This window comes from Melanotaenia boesemani, chromosome 21 (assembly GCF_017639745.1).
Source record: "Melanotaenia boesemani isolate fMelBoe1 chromosome 21, fMelBoe1.pri, whole genome shotgun sequence".
NCBI lineage: Eukaryota > Metazoa > Chordata > Actinopteri > Atheriniformes > Melanotaeniidae > Melanotaenia > Melanotaenia boesemani.
The window spans coordinates 10,580,393-10,604,041 of NC_055702.1; the positions used below are offsets into that span (position 1 = coordinate 10,580,393).

Consider the following 23,649-nt stretch of genomic DNA (forward strand, 5'->3'; position numbering starts at 1 on the left):
AGGACGCTCCGCAAGGGGGAGGAAGGGAACACAACTTTTTCACCCTGTAGGCGTTCATGCTGTAGGCGTCCTGCTAAACTTGCACACCAGCCTAAACTATTACATGAATAAGGGCTTGAGTGGATGATTGTTAAACTCTAAGGAGCCACTAGTCTGTCAACATAATTTTATGTAGTAGTTGGGCTGTGATTCATCACATCACAGCTGCTAAGACACTATTTTTTCCGAAAGTTTATTAAAACAGTTAGTTTACTGAAAAATTAAAGTGAATATTTATGTTTTTCGGTCGCATGAGTATTGAATATTCAACAGATATTAAAAAAAGAAGATAAACTAAACTTTAGAATAAAGTTAAACTAAAACTATTCAAAATAACCCACATAAACAAAAGAAATTAATCTATTAAAGGAATAAATTAAAGGGGAGAAAAAGATTTTTCATTAGATTGTTCATTCTTTAGTGGCTCAACCACAAAATCCACGCGGTGCACGTGTATTTCCTTCCTTCGTAAGATGAAGCCATCAAGAGTAGGGATGGGCGATACCAATATCTTTTCTGTCGATAGCATACAATTACTTTATGTTACTTTTTCATCTATACTGATATCTAAATCGATACTTCCTGCCTCTTAAAGTAAAATCACGATTGAAGAGTGTGCATTAATATCTTTATTGCAAAGGCAATACTGAATACAAATAAAACTGAAGAACATCAATACTTGAAAGAAATGCTTCTAAGATAATAATTATACTGAGTCAATTAAACAAAATAAGACAGAATAAATGATAAAATAAATCTACTTCGGATTAATAAAATATTATTTGTATTTATTAAATGGAAAATAAATATATATATGTAAAACTAATATGATGAATATAATAAACATAATGTGCAAAAAACTTGCATTAGGTGAGTAATAACCCCTGAGGGCTCTCCGAAGGGATTAATAAAGTATTTCTATTCTATTCTATTCTAAAATATCAAACACCTCATCATCAGTAACAGTAGCAGGATGATTATGACATCATGACATCTGATAGGCTACCATAATCATGTGACAGGAGGAATATACTGTTCCTGGGCTTTATTTTATTGTCCAAAACTCTCAGACGCTAAAACAAATGGAACGTTTTGTATCAGCGGTGGTATCTCGATACTCAAAAAAAATATTGAATCCAATATTTTGACTGGCTGATGCTGAAGTATCAACTCCACATTACCGACACACCCATTCCTATCACAAAGCCTGAGCTGGTTATTCTAAACTGCAAGATCTAGTTGTTCCTCAAAACTACAGGTGCTAAAGGAAAGGCATGAGAGGGATGCACGTGGTGCACATATTTGTATCCTGTCATTTTTATCCATCTTGTTTGCACAGCTGATCATCTCTTTGATTGTGTCTCATCTTTTAGAAAAGTAAGTGGTCTGTGGATTAATACGGAAATATCAATACCTCCAATACCAAACATTTATTTACTTAAATTGATTGTCCTATTAAAGTAAATATGCAGTTTATCATTAACAGGAAGACAGTAGAAAGTTGCCATGCAACCAGAATTTCATCTAAATAATACCTAGTTCATATGTGATGTGTGTGGAAACACAGTGACCTCATGTAGCAACACTTTGAAACTCATTACACATCTGAGAAACAATCATAACAAAGAGTAAGATTACGTTTTTTAACAAAATCTCTGTATCGGATCAGTATTGTCACTATCAGCCTGAATTTTACTTGGTGCTGGAAATTAAATCTGTTGTTTTGTTTTGTACGTCACTAGTTTCTCAGCTCATGACCCCATGGCTGCTGTTATGTCTGGCACCTCCCTGTCTTGTTGGAGTTTTGCCAGCAGAGGGGGCTGCCTCTTTCAAGCCTGTGTTTATTTCCTAGTTACTGAGTTTTTATTGGTTTTTCCTTCTTGTTTTAAGTATCTTAAATAAATTAGATTATTTTTTTTAAAGTTGCTTCACAAGCACAGCAGAATAGAAGGTACAATGTGCTATCAGACTGATTCCGTATGTGGCTTCTTTGGTTAATAAGGCTTGTTAAAAAAAAAAAAAAAAAAAAAAGAGGTCATGGCAAATATCTACAGTATGTTTTATCTTTATGTTTAAAAGACATATTCAGAAAATGTCATTTCTCCAACTGATGATAAGTTGCTTTGAAAGGCATAAGGAGACTGCAAGTCCAAAGAGAAACATTGACATTCATTAAATATCATAATATAATATTTTTATGTAATAGGCCTTTAATATTTTTTTAAAGACGTTTACAGATCTGTGTTCAGCTGGCTTTAGATAAAATCTGCAGTAGAAATCTTCCTTCCAGCTTGAAGCAAATTTCTTTGTCTTGTAAATATTTTTCACTCATGCATCGTGGGACATCATGTGGGTCACAGATAGTTATCCAAGAGGACACTGGTCCATTTTAAAACTGTCTTGCAAAAGTCACACGGTTCGCATAGAGGCTTGAGGATAGCAACGCTCATCATCAGCCACCAACCACGGGATCACAGGGAGGAGAAGAAACGGGGGAATTCAACAGAAAAGATTTCCAACACACTAAGTGAGTCATGGAATAACATGGATAATCTGCTCATTAGTGATGCTCCTTCATTTGTAAGGACGCCTGAATGTCAGGAAGTTTGAGCCGCTGTTTTAAACTTTGCACTTGCATAAACTGAGAATGAGGTGGTTTAGTAATTGAATGCTAAATGTTAATAGCGGTCTTTGTTTAAATGGTCTTGTTACATGTAGCAAAGCAAGTGTGGGTTTTTTTCTTTTCTTTTTTAGCCTGCCCTTTTCTCATTCTCTCTTCCTCTCAGCATTGGATGCTCAGCTGTTGTGCTCAGTAACTCTTTTGTTTGCCAAAGCGTCCCTCTCATTGCTACATGCCTGACTGGAGACAGTACCCACCAGCACCTACTTTATATCAAGACAGAGAGTGTTTAATTCCAAAGTACTATGCTGAGGAAAGCTGGAGTCGAGAAAAATAATGGTTTGTCAGTAACTGGTAAGTATCGGCTACACAATGTTGTAAAAGCAGGAAATTGTGGTGTGTTTTATGATCAATAACAATTCGTATCCAATTCTCATCCTGAACTCTGTCTGACACTTTCTCAAAACAGATCTGTACAAAGAAGACCTCCATTTTTATTCTATCTTACAATTTCTTGCTAAGGATTTCTGGAATGACTCATCGTAGTATGTCCAATTAATACCTTTGCTGTAAATGGGCTTTGTCATCTGCTGAAACTTGAGACCTTTGAGTGGTTACCTGAGATCCGAGGAGATGACTCTCCGCAGGCCAGCTGCACAGCGAAGAGGAGCTCCAGGATGGAGGAGATCAGGAGATGAGTCCCACTGGGAGAGTTTGATGTCAGAGGGGGATCTTTCACCTGGTGCCTCTCAGCCCAGACGTGCACCTCGGCCTCAGAGTGCCATTGAAGGAGACCAGCTGGAACACTGGCTGGAGCACCTACGGACAATGCAGAGCAAAGTCAGAGCCTCAGTTCGTGATCCATCTTTCAGTGATCGGACTGCATCCATGCCTGTCCTTGACAAAGAGCCGAGCAGACATGCTTGGAGACAAATGGGCTTTCCCTCATTTAGCAGGGACTCGTCTTCATGTGGGAGTTCAAGCCTTTGCGAGAGTTCACATGACAGCCAGGAGTCCCTCCAAACCGGGCTGTTTTTCCCTCCAGAGCGCAGAGAAAGTTGGGAGAGAGCTTATATCTTGCAGGCCCCAAGAAAAGAACAAGCTCAACTCAGTTATCTCACTCCAGTGAAGATTGGATGGCTGCCAGTTCAGAGAAGAGTGATGATGGTGGCGGATGCTAGTAGCCAAAACCCGGTTTTGGACCACTCTGCTGGCCAAGTAAGACACACAAGACCTAACTTTGACTAAGATCATTTTATATTTTTTGAGTGTTTACTGACTTTTAGGAAGTTGTATAGCTTTTTGTGAGTGTAAAACATCTGCAGAGTTACAAACGCAGCACCCACATCAAGTTATTTTATTTCCCACAAAAGACACTGCTCCTAAACTATCTGAAAGCTTATTAGTGCTGACTTTTTTCCTTTTAATGGAATCACTATGACACATATTTGCATAACACCTGTCAAGGGGCTAGTTTAACAGACCTCTAACAAATTATGAGCAACTGCTCTCTGTCATTTTTGACCAATCAGCCATCTAATCAATGCAACCTAGAAGGGCTGCTTTAAAAGGGCAGGAGTTTATCAGACAAGAGGTGCTGAAGCAATGACCAGCATGACAAAAAAATGGGTTTTATGTTAAAATTGCAATTTAATGCTCTTCTAAAAGACCACAAAATAAACCTATGAATTTGTAAAAAAAATTAAAAATTAAAATAAAGACTGATATAGATGTTTTAAGCAACATAAGAGATCTGTGAAAGTTACAGCACACACGACTGTTTGATTTCAGTTCTTTTAGATTTGAGTGCTGTATGCAATCACACCTTCTTGGACGATTTAGAGTCCTGGGTTGGAATTAAGGATTCATCTCTTGCTTATTATGCTCATATCTCTCAAAGAGAATATTTTCAGTGACTCTGAATAACCTCCTCGATGATTCAGCTGATGTGTAGCATGTCACGGGGCTCAGTCCTTTGCCCGCTTGTGCACTCTAGTTATAAGCTAAGCAATGGATAGCTTCTGTACGTTATTATATTATGTCGATGAAGTCACTGCTAAGCTTACCTCCCTCCACTGACTACTTGTTAGATTTAGTGTTGATTTTAAAATCTTACTGTTCGCAGTTAAAGCTAGCACATCCCAGACTTTGTATCCTGGTATGTGGTCTACTGACCATTGAGATCCGCAGATGGATACTTGCTAACTATTCTCAGATAGTAGTTTGTGAAAAAAGAGATTAAGCCTTTTTCCATAAGAACCGCCATCATATGGAGCTCTTGTGACCTTCAGATCCCCCATTACAATTGTCCTCTTTGATACATTTGTCACGCTTTATTGTGTTCTTGTGAACATAAATAGAACCTGACTAATTTATCAATTCTTGAAGTAATTTGTAAGATTGTTAAAAAGAAAAAAAGTGGTCTTAAAATAATTATTTATTATCATTATAAGCAACCTGGTTAATTGGTTATTTGAGCCCCCTTGCAACTATCCTGGAGAAATGGAGACTGTTTTCAAAGAAAAGTAGCAATTTGTGTTTCTTTTCAGGCCTTTGCAAAGACTTTGAGCTGATTTAACCTGGATTTGTAAGTGACATCCCCACAGTTTGTGTGATTGTGATTCTTACATGTTAGTGAGGCAGTTGTAAGCTCTGCAAGTCTGAAGTTAAGTGTTGTGTAATGGAGGTGATGGTGCTCTGTGCCTGGCAAGACAGAGTAACACACAGAGTGCCACAGAGAGCCATTTGTAGTCAAGTCTCTGTTACCCAGGGAGAAGGCAGAGCTCCGGCATCCTTTGAAAACAGCTTACTCTGCAGGAACTCCATGCATTCTTGAAAGGTTTACGACTAATTTGGAGCTGTACAGGCAGAGATTGAGCCTTGTGCCCAGAGAGGATGCAAGTCAATGTACAAAGATAATTCAATGGGAACACTGTATTAACCAGTGAACTGATAATTTGGCTCAAAATCAATAAGTTGCTGTGCTGTACCAGAGATTTGTCTGAATTGATGCACAAAGCACATCCCTTCCCTTGTGACTTCTCACTCAAGAAAAAAAAAGAAGAGAAATCAGCTTTCTTCCACCCAGTAACATCATAATGTTGCTTAACTTCTTAACACCATTAAGATAATCTTACTTGAATATAAAGGTTTTTCAAAAAATGCCAGACTCATTTAACTGATGGCAACATTTTTGAACAGAAAAATAAATGGCAAACTTTTTTGGATCAGGTCATGTTAACACAGCCTAAAGCTACTTTTCTTTTAAGTCATTTGTTTTCTTCTTTTTCTTCACAGATAAAACTGAAACAACCCATAACTCCAGCATTCCAGAGGCATCAAGCAACACCCTGGGATCAGGGTATGTATGCAGTTTGCAGTTTATTGTTGCACAAATACTTGTTTTGTTTCTGATTTGACCAATTTTGAATTTTGATCTGTGTAATAATGAATATGGCACCAGCAGAGGGGGAACAGAACTCACTTCAGGGCCTACTTGCCACACAGTTTATGAGCTTCCAGTCAGCTACGCGCAACAGTGTAATCCATGTCCTCTCACAAATTCTTCACATTCAAACAACATTTCCCAAAACAAAGTCTTTTTCACATACAGCTGGTCCTGCTTTGTCATAGTTTTTGGCAGCATAGCAGAGAAAGGAAATGGGTACTATTAGGCCTGAAAAGCTGACAAAAAAAGTGGTAGGGTGGGGATGGAGGGAAGAAGCAAAAAGATAAGGGAAGATGTAGACTGATTGAGGAAGGAGGCCTGTTAATCTTTAACATGGCAGCTCCACACTCTCTGGATTTGATCTGAAGCTTGATCTTTCAACCTTGTCCTTGTTTACGCATAGATTATCCTAGCAAGGCTCAGGCTGCTTACAGAAACCAAAGCTATCTATCTGTATGGCAGTAAGTAAGTTTGATAGACAGTGTAGCTGTTTTTAAAGTCATTAACCTCACTAAAACCGTGCACATTGCTAGTTAAAAGCTACACATGCAGAGTCAGACTGAAGTGACATGATAATAAGTTCAAACATGTCAGAATGGTATCCGCAGCATCTGTATCTTTGTTTTCAGTCAAACGGGCATATTCATGTTCCAACTTGTGTCACTGTGAATAAGAATCATAATATGCAATAGCCGGTTTATGCATCAGTGATGACTGAAATAGGAGCAATGAGTTGGTGGAAGCTGAAGATCATGAAGGAAAACTCTCTGTCTAATTTATTTAGATGCTTGTTGCTTTTCCTCAGCTGTCAGTACATGTAAATCTGCAGCTCTATAACTGAAGCCAAATTAAATTCTTACAACAATTATATCAACAAGTACTGAATAAGTTGCGCTGCAGCTTGTTTATATTTTTCTGGTTCTTGCCGTCAACCTTTGCTAAGGTAATTTTAATCGAACTCAAGGTCTTATTGCAGAGACTTACAGCCCTCTGCCTCCATTAAAGTCACATTTGGCAAACATACACTGCCCTGATGTTAATTAGAAAATGACAATAAAATTTTAACTTGTGCTTTATCTTTCACCCTGTTCACACATACTATTTAGATAAAACTTACGGCAGTGACAAAATAATTGAAGGGTATGGGTTTCAGAGGGTAATTTTAATAGAGCCTTGTGTCTTTATTCTCCTCTGAGTCTGTGAATTCAGAGAACTGTTATATCAGCTTGGCATATGAAGGCAGCAATATAAGCTCTTTAGTAGGAAAGGGAGGCAAAGGTAGTGAGGAACCCTTTAAAGTGAATGAAATGAGACACACAGTGATGGCTCCATGTGGATCAAAGTATCAATAGGGCCAGGGTCACTTACCAAAGCTCTCAAAAAACTTTTTTTTGGCTGTTTTCTAGCTGTAATCAGGCTTGCAAAGTGGTTCAATTTTCACCTTGTCTCTCATTTTCTCCCTTAAAACGGAACGCACTGTGGATTATCCTCACAGCACTCAAGGGTTATCCCAAAGTGAGAGCCTGTCGCTATGGTAACAGCAGCAGGTGGAAATGCAGCCAAGCAAGCAGACATAGTGGCAATAGAGTATCAGTAAGGGCTGAGTGGCAGACCAATCCAGTTGCTACGTCTCCTGATGAAGCTGAAAAGTGACGCTATGGTGGTGCTAGACTCACTTTTCTGTGCCAAAGTAAACTGTTGACAGTGTCAACATTTCCTATCGTTGTGTGACTATCGTTGTATGTGTATGTTTGGTTAAAGACCGATAGAGAGAACTTGTCTTGTAAGAAATGCATTTGTTTTGCCTTGATACATAGACGGAGAGGTAGAGAGAAGTCATACCAGTCCAAGTACCTTGGGTGTGAAGACGTGGCAGATACCTGATCAACGCTCTCCTGTTATCAAAGAGGTAACTAATAATTGTTTTTAACAATGAACACTTTGTGAGCCTGAGAACAACATTACAAACATTGGATAATAAGATCAGTGGATCTGTGATTGTCGACAAGTGCATCAAAATCTATGTCTTGTAATCCCAGTGTTATGCTCACTGAACCCAGTATTTTCAATCCCTAATGCAGGAGATGTAATTTTTTAGTGCTGGCTTGATAGGACACAAGCCATTGCATTTTACTATGTATTAACACTAAGTTCATCTTACCTTCAAACAAAGAGGAAATAAGGAATATAATGTTTTTATTATTATTTGATTTATTGAGCTTCTTATCACTTACCTTCAATCCTCATATTGAAACCTTTTCTTTTTAATTTATCTCATCAATTAAATAAGTGTAATTTATTATACAAGCTACCTTTTGAAAGGCTAGAGCACCCATAGAGCTGTCAAAGGGTTAAAAAAAATCAAAATGATGAGGAGTTAAAGTTTAGTCATTAATTTTTCCAAATATGCTTTATCCTGTCAATGCCAGAGTAGCTAATCAAGACGTTTGGGAGGATTCCTGGTGGGCTACATGACTCTTGGAATGGTGTGCCATTAAAGAAATAAAATAAAATAAAATAAAATAAAATAAAATAAAATAAAATAAAATAAAATAAAATAAAATAATATAAAATTGCAACCTTTTAAAAGACATAAAAAGACAGAAAATTTTTGTAATAGATATGATGGAGAATAAAATTAATATGTTTAATTTCTTTTAACTGATAGTTAAAACTGAATATTTTTAAATGTATGGATAAATAGATAACTGAGGTGTGTGACCCAATGTTGTTCAAAACAAATTAAACTGACTGGTTTCATTTCACCCAGTATGTGTTTAGTTATTCCAGGGGCATCTATAGGATCCATTTATTTGTGTATTGCTGGATAAATCACATTTGTTTTATATTTGTGTACTTGAGAAAAAAAAAAAAAAATATATATATATATATATATAGGAGGAGACAGGAAGTATAAATGGAAGAAGATAGCCTAAAGAAGACAAAAGAGTAGATGGAGGACAAATACAAGATGACTTAAGAGAGGGAGTGGTTTGTGTGAAACATTAGTCTGTTCCATTTTAGATCAAATTTGGTCTTTATTTTGGCCTCTTGAGACATGTGAGTAATAACACAGTCACTTTCTTGCTGTGTGTTTAGCTTTTGCACCTGCTGCACGGCCCTTTCACAATGTAACCATAGAAACAAATTTGTTTAGCCAATGTTTTTGTAATCTGGTGCATTAGTACAGGAAATAAGGATTTTAATGTCTCTATTTTCACAATAAAAAACTACAGTTGTTCTCTTGTTAGTAATAAAAGCTACAGGAAAGTAAGTAATCAACAGATGCTTCATTTATCCAGTTTACAACCACTCCAGTCCTGTATCTAGTTCAAATAGAGGTTATGCTAACAACAAAGGAACAAAGCAAACATGCTAAAATTTCTATATATAAAATATAGAAATAGAGTAAGTCTGTACTTTTGCAACATACATAATAAAGTTTTAAGTCTATTGTAGTCAAATGATGCAACTGTCAGTGAAGGATGCTGAGTCCATGCACCAACTTTTGTGTGTTGTGCATGAAGCTGTTGATGAGATATGACTTATTTTCCTGTTATGCAGCTTCACTGTTGAATGTGACTCTTGCAACCAGTTTCAATTAAAATCAATTTGATAACATATGTTTGGGGGGAAAAAGCAGATCACTAGTGATTTTTAAACTTGGCTTGACTGAAGGAATGCCAGTGTACCCATCTTTTTTTTAACTGCATAGTGTTTCCAATTCCAACTTCAGCTACTTTGCCCTGCAGTACTTAATACACAAACACTACTTCCAGGTTTTATGATGTAGATGATGAGCCTACTAATATGCAGCCTTCATGGCACATTAAATAAATAAAAATGGTAAAAGTAAAACCATGTTAAAAGTTATTTGTGAGCGGTCAGGGAGATGTGTTGTATCATAAACCAACTGGGACACAAGGACATTTCAGTGTTATCCATGCTCCATAAACACCATTAGAATCCTAAAGCCTGAGGATCAGGATCTTTCCTTTTTGCCACTCCGTTTTTGTTGCGAATAGAATCTCATTGTTATTCTGTGAGGGATAGGTCACGCTGTGTGCTGGCTTTGCCTGCTGCTGCCTCCACTGCTACTGGGGCAGTCAGTGTGTCAAGCATGGGGAGAGTCATCTGACTGAAGAACAAACAGCAAAGCCCTGCAGAAAGACAAGACAGCTGACCTGCGGTTGAAATGCAGTATTAGAGAGATGTCATATTGTTGATATCATTCCAAATCAAGTTAGGATCAGCTCCAAATTTTGTTTTTGCCTCTTTAAAGCAGCAGCTCAAATTACCAAAATTAAAATACCGCATCTGTTTACTGTGTTGATTGATTGCAAAACATCTAGCATGAGATGTTAGCAAAAACAGCAGGATTTTCAAGTATAATTAAGGCACTTTATCACATAGAATCTCTTTTGCCCCATGCTGTAGGTGCCAGAACAACTGAGCTCTTCTGTTAATGAGGGGGATGGACCTGTTGGTTGGCAAGCTCTAAGGAGAGGCTGGACGACCAACAGGGTGTCAGCTTTCCCTGGAGGCAATAAGTTCAATGAGCTTCCCACAGGGACCAACTCATATCCCAACAGGAAGTCCCCGCTGATGAAAACAACAAGCACACAGCCTGTCAAGCATTCACCTCTGCAGCGCACAACTTCTGCTGATCCCAGTATTCATCCCACTCTACTGCAAGAGGCATATGTCACAGACCCATACAAGCCACACACTCCTTTGCACAGGACAAGCAGCGTTCAGCCTATAAAGGCAACAGCCCCTTTATATAAGACCAACAACAATACAGAGTCACTACACCTTCAGGCAAGTTCAGCTGTGACTACGCTCATCCCTCAGAACAAAGCTGGCTTCTCCTCTATCACAATCTCCTCCAGAAAAGTGAGCAGATCTGCCAGTTTACCTGGATCTAACACTTCTTCCCAGTCCAGCAAGTCTGCTTCTCCTCCTCTAGACAACCAGCCCATGGACGCAAACTCCAAACGACAGGTAACAGTGCAAAGGAAGGCAACTATAATTAAAGTTACAGAGAAAAGGGTGATATCCAGTCCCAGCCCAAGCACAAGTAAAAGCAGGGCAGAGACACCACCAGATAGCCATGCTTTGGACACAGTCGTCCGAAGAAGAAAGGCTACCATCATCAAAGTGACAGAGCATAAGGAAAGCTACAGCCCCTCCAAGTTAGGGTCCAGGCATCCAGAGTACAGACACAGCTACACCGAAGGAGCATATAAGGAAAACAGCACATGGAGTCAGGGAAACCATTCAGAAAACAATGCAACACCTTCATATCACTATCTGAACTCTATGCCACATTCAGCTATCACACCAAAAACATTTACTTCAAATGCAGATAAGCATAGCACACTGCACAAATCTACTCTGAATCTTTTTGTCAGCAGCTCTCCTGTTATAGCAGCACCCATTTCCCAAGAGGTTTCTCCAAAGGCTGTTGGACAGACATCGGACAGACCACAGAGACCTCTGAGCTGCTATGGCAATTTGATTGGATACGCTGAGCCCAGCGAGGACAATGTTGCTCAAACAGCTGCCAGGAAATGGAGCTTCGAGCTTCCACGAGAGACCAATATCAGCCTTGTGAACTCCAACAGCAGTTTCATCAGCCCTGAAAAAGCAGTGAAAGAAGCAGGTCAGCTAATGGTAGACACCCTTAAACAAACCAGAGATGAACAGAAGAAATTACCACCATCAGTGGATGGAATGAGGAGAGCATCTCCCAGTCTAACTCTCATCAAGGCCCCGGGTAGGTTTCCCTGTCCCTCGCTGACAATCTTCTTGTCAGCATACAGGCTTCCTCTGTCTCTGATCTCTGTTTTCAAAGGATTGCAGTGTCTAAATATGCACTTCCTTTGTGCCAGTCATGCATTCTAGCTCACAGTTAGCACACAGTTTCAGGTCTGATGCCATCTCTCAGCTGTGATTTCTTATTGACAGACAATCATTATAGGAAAATTCCCTTGTGCCATTGCCATGTGCAATTGACACAAGATATCTGTGCAAATACCCAGTGTAATATGTGCAAAGGCCTCCATCGTCACCTAGTCATGTTCTCTCATTTTCACCTTCTTTCATTTTCCCACACATCTCTTTGCATGCATAATTTATTGTAGCCCCCTTTTTCACATGCAGCACGAGGAAGGAGGAAAAGTCACAAGCTGCTAAACATGATAAAAAATAAAGTATTATGGCAAGCTATAGAGTGTGGCTTTAAACCCTGCAAAACATCAATCACATCTGTGTGATCCTCTGCATTAATTAGGATGTGGAGAAGAAACTCTGTTTGCAAACTCACATTTGGGGAACTCACTGGCCATCCGGAGTCCAAAATCCAGGGTTATAAGGCTATATCTATTTACTTTAGGGTTAATAAATATGCATCTCAGTCATAGAGTAATTTCTATTCACCCAAAGCACGTCTGCAGCTTATGTTTCAAGATTTAATTTAGTGATTATTATTATGAACAATCAAAGTCAGAGGGTCAAAACCTTTACTCGAGAGTGGAGGATGAACATAGTACTCTCACAGCTTGAGGAAAGAAACTGCTCAGAAGTCTGGTGGTAAGACAGCAGATACTTCTGTATCGTTTGCCAGACAGCAGCAGGGTGAAGAGGCTGTGAATGGGGAGGGTATTGTCTATCCTTTGGGCTCTGCTCACTCCTCAGTCAGGCAGTTTCATTGATGCTGTGCCAGCATGCATATTCGAAACAGTCCTGCAGAGCTGCTCCAGCTTTATGTGTCCATGGTTGACATTTTTTACCGATGGCTTGATCCTTTTTTTGCCAGCTGACAAGAAACTGGCAGAAGAAGCAGGGGAATATGATCTTATAGACCAAAATAAAGACATGTGAGGGCTTTGTAGCCACCAGGAAGGTCCAGGTTAGTTCTTCCCCTAGTGGGGTTGAGAATGGGTAGAATTTAGCCAAAACAGATATGAGGTTTATTTGACTGAGATAACCTGCTACAGTAAAAATTCCAACCAAATTATGCATGTTTCTGATAATCTCAATTCCTGTAGTGCAATTTTTTTAATTGGCATCTCAAGGACTAAACATTTGCAAAGGGCATATAAACCTTAAATTACAACATGACTGTGTGCAGTTCTACTGCAACGACTTGTGTTTATCTTAATTATCTCCCAACGACCTCATTAAAACCAAATATGTTAATAGGTTGACCCTTTAAGCCCTCGTCGTATTTTCAGAACAAATGCCTTAAAGGACATAGCCAAAGTAAATGAAGATTTGTACCACAACAATAGTGTTTATAACCATGTTCTTAGGGACACCCAGAACCTCAGAGAATATAGTCAGTGTAAAATATTTTACAATTACACCAGAGTATATAGGAGTAAAACAGATGAAAAATGTGAAATTTCTATCCTCGGATTGTAATTTTCCTTTCTAATTCACAGAGGATAACGCTACATTGATAACACCATAGACAGGCGAAACTCAAAAAATTTGAATATTGTGCAAAACTTAATTTATTTCAGTAATTCAAGGGGAAACCAATATATTATATAGACTCATTACATGCAAAGTGAGATATTTCAAGCATTTATTCATTATAATTTTGATGATTATGGTTTACAGCTTAAAAAAACCAAATATCATCTCAGAAAATTAGAATATTACATGAAATCAAGGGTTTTGAATACAGACATTTTGACCATCTAATCATGCATAAGGACTCAGTACTTAATATGAGCCCCTTTGCTGCCTCGGTGCAGTGTGGCATGGATGTTATCAGCCTGTGGCCCTGCTGGGGTGTAATGGAAGACCAGGATGTTTCAATAGCGGCCTTCAACTCTTCTGCATTGCTAAGTCTCATGTGTCTCATCTTTCCCTTGCCAATGCCCCATAGATTTTCTATGGGGGTCAGGTCAGGAGAGTTTGCTAGTCAATCAAGCACACTAGTCATTAAAACCAGGTTTTGGTTCTTTTGGCAGTGTGGGCAGGTGTCAAGTCCTGCTGGAAAGTAAAGTCTGCATCACCAAAAAGCTTTTCTGCTGAAGGAAGCGTGACATGCTCTAAAATCTCCTGGTAGACGGCTGCGTTGACTCTGGACTTAATAAAGCCCAGTGGACCAACACCAGCAGATGACATGACTCCAAAATCAACACCGACTGTGGAAACTTCACGCTGCACTTTAGGTGTCTAGGATTGTTTCCTCTCCATTCTTCCTCCAGACTCTGGGGCCTTGATTTCCAAATGAGATGCAAAAATTGCTCTCATCAGAAAAGAGCACATTGGACCACTGCTCAACAGACCCACTCATTTTTTCTTTAGTCCAGGTAAGACGCTTCTGACATGTTTTGTTCAGAAGCATCTTGACAAGAGGAATACGACATTTGAAGTCCATGTCCAGGAAACACTAATTCCAGCCTCAGTCCGCTCCTTGTGAAGCTTCTCCACATTTTTGAATGGCCTTTTCCTGACGATCCTCTCCAGGCTGTGATCATCCCTGCTGGTTGTTCCACCTTTTTCTTCCACACTTTTCCCTTCCACTCAACTTTTTATTGATGTGCTTTGATGCAGCACTTTGAGAGCATCCAACTTCTTCTGCAATTACCTTTTGAGGCTTTTCCTCCTTGTGGAGGGTGTCAGTGATGGTTTTCTGCACAACTGTCACGTCAGCAACCGTCCCCATGATTGTGAATTCTACTGAAACAGACTGAGAGACCATTTAAATGCTCAAGAGTCCTTTGTAAGTATTTTGGGTTAATTAGCTGATTAGAGTGTGGCACTTAGGGGCTACAACACTGAACCTTTTCACACAATTCTAATTTTCTAAGGTTTTTTGATTTTTGGGTTTAATAAGCAGTAAGTCATAATCATCAAAGTTATAACAAATAAATGCTTGAAATATCTCACTTTGCTTATAATGAGTCTATATAATATATTAGTTTACCTTTTTTAAGTTAAATTACTGAAATAAATGAAGTTTTTAAAAATATTTATATATTTTTTATGTATACATTTTTATATTTTATTGTACAGTAGGTGAACATATCTGTAATATTTTCAGCCTCTACAAGGGCTAATAGAGCTCAACCTTAAAGGGGATGGTTTATGGATTGTAAATGCTGTAGGTCAATGCAGTCTCAGACTAAATCTGAGTAATGATTAAGGCCCACAGTGCTAAATGTTGCAGGTTTATCTTAAAGACTCAAAAAAAAATAAAAAAATCCTGACACTTTCTGGGCTACAAAATTACCGCATGCTGAAATGTTCCAGGCATTATCAAATATTGTAAAATTACTACATTTTCAAGACTAGTAAAATTCTCATGTTTTCCTTTCCAATTGCAACATACATACGTGTTTTCATAACTTGTGTGATATTGTGCAACTGTAGGAGGTTTAAAAAGTTTAAAATGAAGCAGTGAAAGGAAGGTGGAAAGTGATAGTACACCACACACTGTCGTTCGAGAGAATCATGTTTGAGTCCCAATATTGTCCAACAATTTTTCACTTCTCTGCTTTGCTGGAAGTTATAGTGTGTTTGGGTTAGGGCATAAAAATGCTAACTTAGGTATAGATAATACAAATATGGTTCAAGTTTGGAATTAAAATGACAGGATTAGCTTAAACTCTTCAAGATCCAGTTGTTATTATTTAATTAGGTTGAAATGGTCCATAGGACTTCTGTAGGCAAAACAAATCCTTAATAGTAAATATTTTAACTCCACATTTAGAAACTCCATATTCAGATGAAACAAGTACATGTAGAGAGAGTTTTCTCCCATCATTCACTGTGTCTTTTCTCTGCATGAAATTATTAATTATTCTTTAATCGCATTCATTAAGAGTGTCTTCAATTAATTACAAGGCCAGAGGCAACGTAATTTGAATTCAGTGTCGTAATTTGATACAGTCGACCACAAAATGAGGCAGGATAATAAATTGTGTTAAAATCGGTCTGTTGTGCAAAGCAGCCGAATGAAAGCTCAGTAGGAGTCTATGAGCCTGTTTTACTTGCTCCTCAGTTACATCAAAGCCTTCTTATTTTTCAGATCCCTGTTCCCATCAGTCTCAAGAGGAGGTGCTTGCCCACAATGTAGCTGCGATCATTGCAAATATCAAACTTCAGAGAAAACTCAGCAAGAAGAAAACATCAAGTGACAATTCTGAGAAGGACTCTGCTGCATCACCTCAGGGAAATACTGGTATTATAACACAAATCTCATCCTCATATGAATAGAAGATATACAATATGTAACTGGAATTTTTCATGTTATAGAATAATTAACTTTTATTTTGATTAGATGAAAAATTTGCTAGTTGTTTTTGAGTTTTCCATCACTCATGCAGTGCTTGTATGATTCATACCAACAAGTGATATGTCATGGCAGGCCTAGGGGGCTGTTGAGGAATTGCGCATTGCACTCAGACAACTATTTAATTTTCTCCTTTTTTTTATTTTTGCTGTGACAGATAAAAGCAAATACACAAAGCCTGTTTCTGAGCAAAGCAAAGTCCAGCTCCACAAGCAAAGTTCAGCGGAAACTATTTCTCTTCAGGTGAGTTCAGAGGTCATTTCCTAACAAGGAAATGATACATGGACATTTCATTATCTGCTAGAATGCTAGATATATATATATATATATATATATATATATATATATATATAGTGGGTACAAATATATTAGTTTATGCTGGGGTGACGCTTAGCAAGCAATGTCTATATACAACCCCTTGTTGCTAGTGTGTGTCTGTTGTTAGCAGTCTCCTGTACTCTTTAAGAGGTAAAAGTAACTTATTTCATAATAACAGACTGAAAGAAAATAGATCAAATTTGGGGAAATTCCAACTTGGAGCCACAATTATGTCAAGAAAAGGAGACACGCATAGTAGGTTTAAGAGTTGTGAGTGTTTAAATCAGTGCTGAGGCTTGAATATTCTTTCAAGAAGAGCAATGTGTTTCTGGTTATGGTAGCAAGCGTTGGAGAGGTCCAGACCAGACTTCATCATTTGCTCCCAGGAAAGAGTGCGAGAACTGGAGCGAAAGGTGCAGGAGAGGAGGGAGCGGTCATGTTCCAGGGAGCGACCTGCAGGCGCAGTGCTCAGGCAGAGGGGCACCCGGTTTACCTCTTTGAACGGTAACACACCAGCATCCAGCCTCACCTCTCTTTAGCACTCTACTGTCCATTGTCCCTGTGCAGCTGCAGTGGCTGCTTGCCACAGGACTAATCACGTATATGCAGATTTAGAAGAGAGAGCAGTGGGGGTAGTTGGCAGGTGGTGTTGTTTTTGAGGGAGGATTTTTGTTTCTTTTTTTTTTTTTTTTAGTAAATCTCCAGATAGGTAACCAGATAGCTTTCTTTATCTTTACTGTGATGTTCTGAAATGTCAGTTTCACCCTGATTTTATCATGTAAATGTCTCAAGTGACCAAATATATTCATAGTGCACATCCTGTATACTATCTATGCTACCACATTTTCAATTAAAAAGGAAGGAATCATCAATAGATATGAATGACCTCTAAATGCAATCATGCACTTGATGTGTGGGGCTCCACAATAAAACAATGAGGACTTTCTAGTCTTCTTTCAGAGATTTTATAGCTCTTTCTGCCCTCTACTGGCCATAATGGAGAACCACACCAGCCAGGAAGGTGACAGATGAAGTCATTGAAACTGTAGTTTTATTTACTTCAGAAAATGCCTAAACAGAGAAAGGTGACATCAGAAAATCTAAATATTTTCTTTGTCTCGGGCCCTTTTCTAACCAGGAAAAGCTTGAATTACACTGTGCTTGCCTGTGTGTGTGAATGTGTGCGTACATGCTTGTCTTTTCAGGTAACCTTTACCGACCCAGAGATAAAGCCATTTCTCGAAAAGAGATGCTGTCCAGATCCAAGAAGTGAGTTCCATCTCCATCTCTACCTCAAAACAGTGCCTGATGCTACATCTCTGTCGGCCGACTCATCCTTATCTTATGCATGGCTTTTTGCATGTTAAGCCTGAGCCTGTATCAGTGACGTCTCCATACCAAATATGCTGCTCCTGTTTATCTTTCAAGACCTCTGTCTAATTAAACTGATTTGTTTCTCATTGCTTCCATGTCTCATTTCTTTATTTTCCTGCTTGATTTGCTTCCTGCAAACATATTTCTGAGTGTGGATTTTTACTCAGTACAATGATAAACTATATATTGCTGTTCTTAGAGTAAATAGTTATTGAAAAGTGAGCAGCTGTGTCCCACTATTTTGAATTTTTTTTTAAAAAGTACTGTGCAAAAGTCTTTAGCCAGCCCTAATGTCTTTAAAGGAAAATGGGAAATAGGTGTAATGATTTACTGAAACATGAGCAAACATAAATGGAAACACAGTATAAAAGGCAAAAACAGTTTGTACAATCTAAACATATCATTATTTAGTGCAAGTACCTTTATTCTTCACAACCAGAAACCTCTTAGATAAGCTTTCTTGTTATTGCTTTAAATAGTCTTCAGGAGTTGTTTGGATTTTCACACACATACACACACACACACACACACACACACACACACACATATGTGTGTGTGTATGTATATATATATATATATATATGTGTGTGTGTGTGTGTTTGTGTATAGTGAAATGGAATTATTAGATTACTATGGAATCTAATACAGCTGCCAAACCTTGATGCTACAGTATGAAATTAGATGAGTTATTTTACTGCCATCAAAAACTCTGGTTCATAATCAAGATTTTTTCTCATTTACAGTACACCTTAAAAGCTTTTAAAAGTCTGCCTCTTATGGTGAGGTGGAAACAGAAAATGAGGCAGCCTATTTTAACATGAAGGATAGACAATCCTCTAGAGCTAGCTCAGATTTTTTTATGCTTCATGTGGCTAGGTTTAGCAACATGGTCTTATTTAACTGTAGTTTCTGTAAACATTTGCAGCCATGTGTAATAATCTTGCTTCAGGAAGATTGCTCTGGTGGAGTTTTTAAGATTTTATTAATGCAACTCTAAGAAGAGAATGAGTATTTAGAGGGCAGTCTGATTATTTTGTACAAGATGGCTTATGGGCTGTTTTTTTTGTACTTTAAAAGGCTCTTAAAGTCCTTGAATTAGGTACCTTTTTATGTTTTGTTTATTTCCTTGTTTGGTGGCTTTGTTACCAACCAAAGAGTCCTCGCTAACAATAATTAACTGAAAATGAGTGAAAATGGATTAAATTTTTAAGGGCTACTTGAAAGACAGGAAGAAAGAAATGAAGGCTGACTTAAGACTTTAAGTTAAACTATTAAGTTACTTTAATTTATTGCACGTGACTAAATTCTTGGCTGGCAAATATTTTCGTTTGTTAACTGAAAATGTACTCCATGCAATTTTTCTTAATACCAGATATCACCAGGTTGTGAAGAATGTAGTTTACAACTAGATTTAAGGATGCTGGACATTCAGCCTCTCATCCCAAAGTCGCTTTCAGGTTTACATGACAAGCAGAAAGTCCTAAATATTCAAAGTTGGGATTAATGGTTTAAATGTTTCGGATTCCCCACTGATCAGTCTGAAGGTTAACCATCTTCAAGTAAATCAGTTGTTCAGCATTTAGACAAACTGTAGCTGACACTTCATTTTTAACAACTGATAATTGTAAAAAAAAAACAAAATATGACTTTTTGTTACAGCCCACTGATGGATGTGAAGAGGAAAAATGATGAAGAGAAGAAAAGGGAGGTGTGTTTAAGCAACAGACAGCGAGTAGAGCTTTTCAAAAAGGTATTTTCCTGTCATTCCTTGTTATAGATAAGTGCGTTAATTTTTACACAACAGCTGCCAAATATCAGTCAAACCCAAATCCTTTTATTTATAATTCTGCTGGAAGTTTCACTTTCTAAAAGCATGCCAAATAAGTCAAAGATACACATACAGAAAAGAGCTGTAAGAGACAGAGCAAAGCTGTGTGTGGGAGCAGGTTGAATCGTCTGTTGCAGTGGTGATAGTGGTCCCATATGTGCACAGAAAGGATGCAACTATTAAGAAAAAAAAAAGTCTTTGAACAAAGCCAGTAAATGTACAACAGCTTGTGACAGACTCACAAACACCTGTGTGAGACGCTGAACAGAACATTAATTGTGGAAATGACCCACAGGCAATTGAGCAAGTAATAGCACACATTTCTTCTACAGGCTCGTCATGCGGCAGTAATGGTCAACATAAAAAGGTTTATGTGCTAATAAGCAAGCTTTCTCTGCTTTCAGAGTAATTTTGCTGCTGAAAATGAGTTTGAGTCCTAACAACTCCATTAAGGTTAATGGAGAGGGCCAGCTTAGAAAGGGGATGAATGATGTTAAGCTTAAAGTATGGTCATGCAAAATGTCAGCAACAAAGAAACAACAGGAAGGATGAGACGCATAAATGATTTGTTATTACTCTCTTTAAATAAACAAGGTGGCCCCAGCCCAATCTAATTAATATATCCAAGTCAGGTTTCACCAAATTTACATAAAAAAATGTTTTGCTTTCTGAAATGAGAGTTCATGTTTGAGTCAAGTTTTCTATGTTAATATTAAAACCATGGATACCATAAATAAATCTAAAGCAAAATTTATATAATGATAATGATTGTGTGGATTCAGGAATGTTTTATATTTCACCGCTCTGGTTACATGTAATCTGTTGCAATCAAAGCAATTATTCTATTATCTCACTAGAGGGCGCTGCTGCCAAAGTTTTCTTTTCTCTTAAAATCTGTTGCACTAAGCCAGGAGTTAGAAAGGGAAAGCATCATTCAATAATAAAAAAAGTGCCTTTGAGAGTCATTTCAGCATGGAAAGTGAGTTTTAGTCTAACACTCTGCAATTCAATAACTGCCACCTTTCCAGAGACTTAAATTTGATTTGCTATAGGAATTGTGGTCTCACCCTGAACCCCACACCCTGTCTCTCATTATAAAGAGAAAGCGTGAACAGCCTCATTGTGTGAAGTGTATGAGGCCTGTGTTCCTCGTGAAACAAAAGGCCCTTCAGTGGCAGAGAGAGCTACAGAGCCGTGCCACCATTCAGCCGAGCTGCAAACAGAGTGGGTGCCCACACACAGCTGCTCCACCCACACCGCTGCTGTGGCTGATAACGAAGGCTGGAGGGGCCATGCCAGAAGATCCAGCAGGTTTTAAAAAGAGGTGCTAGATATCTGAACCGTGTGGATGAGAGGTATCTCATCCTGAATGAGACAGCAGTTTGAATCTGAGATTTGAGGAGGATTTGAGTGTTGCACGGTTGCTCAGGTCACAGAACAACAAGGGGACTTTTGTGTATTTCAGAACAATCATCTTTAAACATAATTCTGTTTTAGTATATTATTGTTTGTTTTCTTGTTACAGAAACTGTTGGCACAGATCCTGCATAGGAGCAGCAATTAAACAACCAGCCACGTGAGGATGAAGACATTGAAAAGCCTGTGGAAGGAAGAGGAACATGCTCTCCTTGTATGAATGAAATATTGCTCACAATATAGCACTATTTGCCTTCCACATTCTTTCTCTTGTGTATTACATTCATGTTATACATTTTAACATCTGTTTTCTAGAGGTAAATCCATGCCAATCCTTCAGAAACCCAGGAGGTCACTTAACATTGCACACTGCTATTTTAAAGATTTTTCCAGAACCTCCAAGACTCCTCTGCCCATCTGGATAAAAAATACACATTTTCATGCACAATTTTTAAAAGAAAATATCTTTATTTATTTTTCTCAGATCAATTTTAATCTTTTTCAACCTCCTAGAAAAGATGGTAAATTAAAGCTTCCTATTTTTGTTAATGTGCAGAAAAAGCTAAGATAAATTAACACTTTTCTTCAGCTCAATAGACACGGTTTGTAGCAGGTTAAATGGAATAAAAATGTGTGCAGTGGACTGAATGTTAGATGCATTTGGGTAGAGGAGTCCTAATGGATTCCAGAAATGTCCTCAAATCAACTGGAAGTGCTGTGAAATGACTCTCTGTGCTTTTGAGAGACTGTCATTCATTCATATTCTGAGAACAGGTAGTCTCTCACTTGGTCAATTCCTTTGTGTGCAATTAGGCTGCCAAGACAAATGTATGAAATCATGTTTTATGTTTCTATTGTAATTTCCATCAAATCTCACACTGACATCTAAACCAGTATGATCCTTCCATTTTTCCATTTTTATTTGATTGCAAATGGTCTCTCTCCCTCTAGAGTAGTTCATGTAATAGGATGCAGGGTAACTTCTCATGCAGTCGCTTTCACATGATCTCATGTGATGTCAATCAGTGCTATTAGACATTCATAATGCTTCACAGTCCCATCCAGGGCAGTTTTCGACCATCATCCTCATTATACATCCAATAAGCAGCCAGAGAAGCCTGAAGTGCCATCATTCAGTGCCAGCTATTAGCTCTTGGATGGAGGAATTTGACCTCTCCTCAGTGTTAATAGACAGTGCTCCTGAATGGAGCCTTTGTCGCGTCTTTGTTCCATAATGGATTCAGCCCCCACCGCTGTAAATCTAGATTTGTGTGTTTTGATCCAGAATTAATGTGCTGAGAGTGAGGATGATGTTCAGCCACATGCCAGAGCCGAGTAAATTAACAAAGATGTGTAAATATTTATTTTTGGATAATAGACTAGGGAACAAGTGCTGTTTTCATTACTTGTGATTGCTTTTTTCTCATTAGCATTTAAGTTTGAAGTCTTTCATATTCAAGTTGTTACATTTATTTTAATTTCTGCTGATGGCAGGCAGAAAATAAGATGCTTACGACTATTTTTGTAAACCTCATTTCATGTTAGTACCTTTGCATGTGTGAGTGTATTTGGACAGCACTGTATTAATGTGCTCATAATAATAATAATAATATTAATAAAAAAGTAAGTAATAATAAACACTTAAGAAGCATGGCTCTGTTGAAAATGACAAGTTACTGTGTGAGCACCATATTTATCAGGTTTAGCTATGCACTTTTATTGACTTTCTCTCCAAGGCTTTATTTAAAAGGAATTATTTTGATATATTATAGCTGAAGGCTGCCATCTATTCAAATTTACTTCAATCCTCTGCAAAAACACAACTGAATATTTGTATATTAAACTGCATCCACGTAATAACAGAGGTGCAGTGTAACATCCATAAAGATGGAATTTATATTGTCTTCAAGAAAACTGTGTTTTTACTTATATCAGCATGCAGAGAAATGCTCTGCAGCATTTATTCACTTCCATAAATATCTTCTTTAAGAGAAGGAGTGTTGTAGAATGGAGGTGTGCGGGGTTATAGCAGGATAGACTGTTCTCAAATTTCAACAGAAGACAAAAATAGGTTGCTATGGTAGGACCATAGTGCAGTCCTTCATAACTGCCATGTATGTATGCTTTTTTTTCTCTCTCTCTTTCTCCTGATAAGGAATAATAAGCTCCCATGGACCAGCTTGTATGTGAATTTATGTCTGTATCTGTCTCCAAACTGCTCCATTTTCTGGTTAATCTTAGCCACAGTGTTTAAATTTGCCATGTAACCAAAGTCTCTTTCTTTTTCTTTC

The 23,649-nt window shown here is 38.1% G+C and overlaps 1 protein-coding gene across 1 annotated transcript; it reads left to right on the forward strand.

Moving 5' to 3' along the window:
• The first annotated feature begins 2,911 nt into the window (after positions 1-2,911).
• c21h10orf90 (chromosome 21 C10orf90 homolog) lies at positions 2,912-22,796 on the forward strand. Its single transcript, XM_041973100.1, has 11 exons — positions 2,912-3,013; positions 3,129-3,877; positions 5,957-6,020; positions 7,925-8,016; positions 10,545-11,886; positions 16,159-16,311; positions 16,580-16,665; positions 17,082-17,244; positions 17,946-18,009; positions 19,774-19,864; positions 21,468-22,796. The coding sequence occupies exons 2-11, from the start codon at positions 3,293-3,295 to the stop codon at positions 21,504-21,506; spliced, it is 2,679 nt and encodes an 892-aa protein (XP_041829034.1). The 5' UTR covers positions 2,912-3,013; positions 3,129-3,292; the 3' UTR covers positions 21,507-22,796.
• The last annotated feature ends 853 nt before the right edge of the window (positions 22,797-23,649 follow it).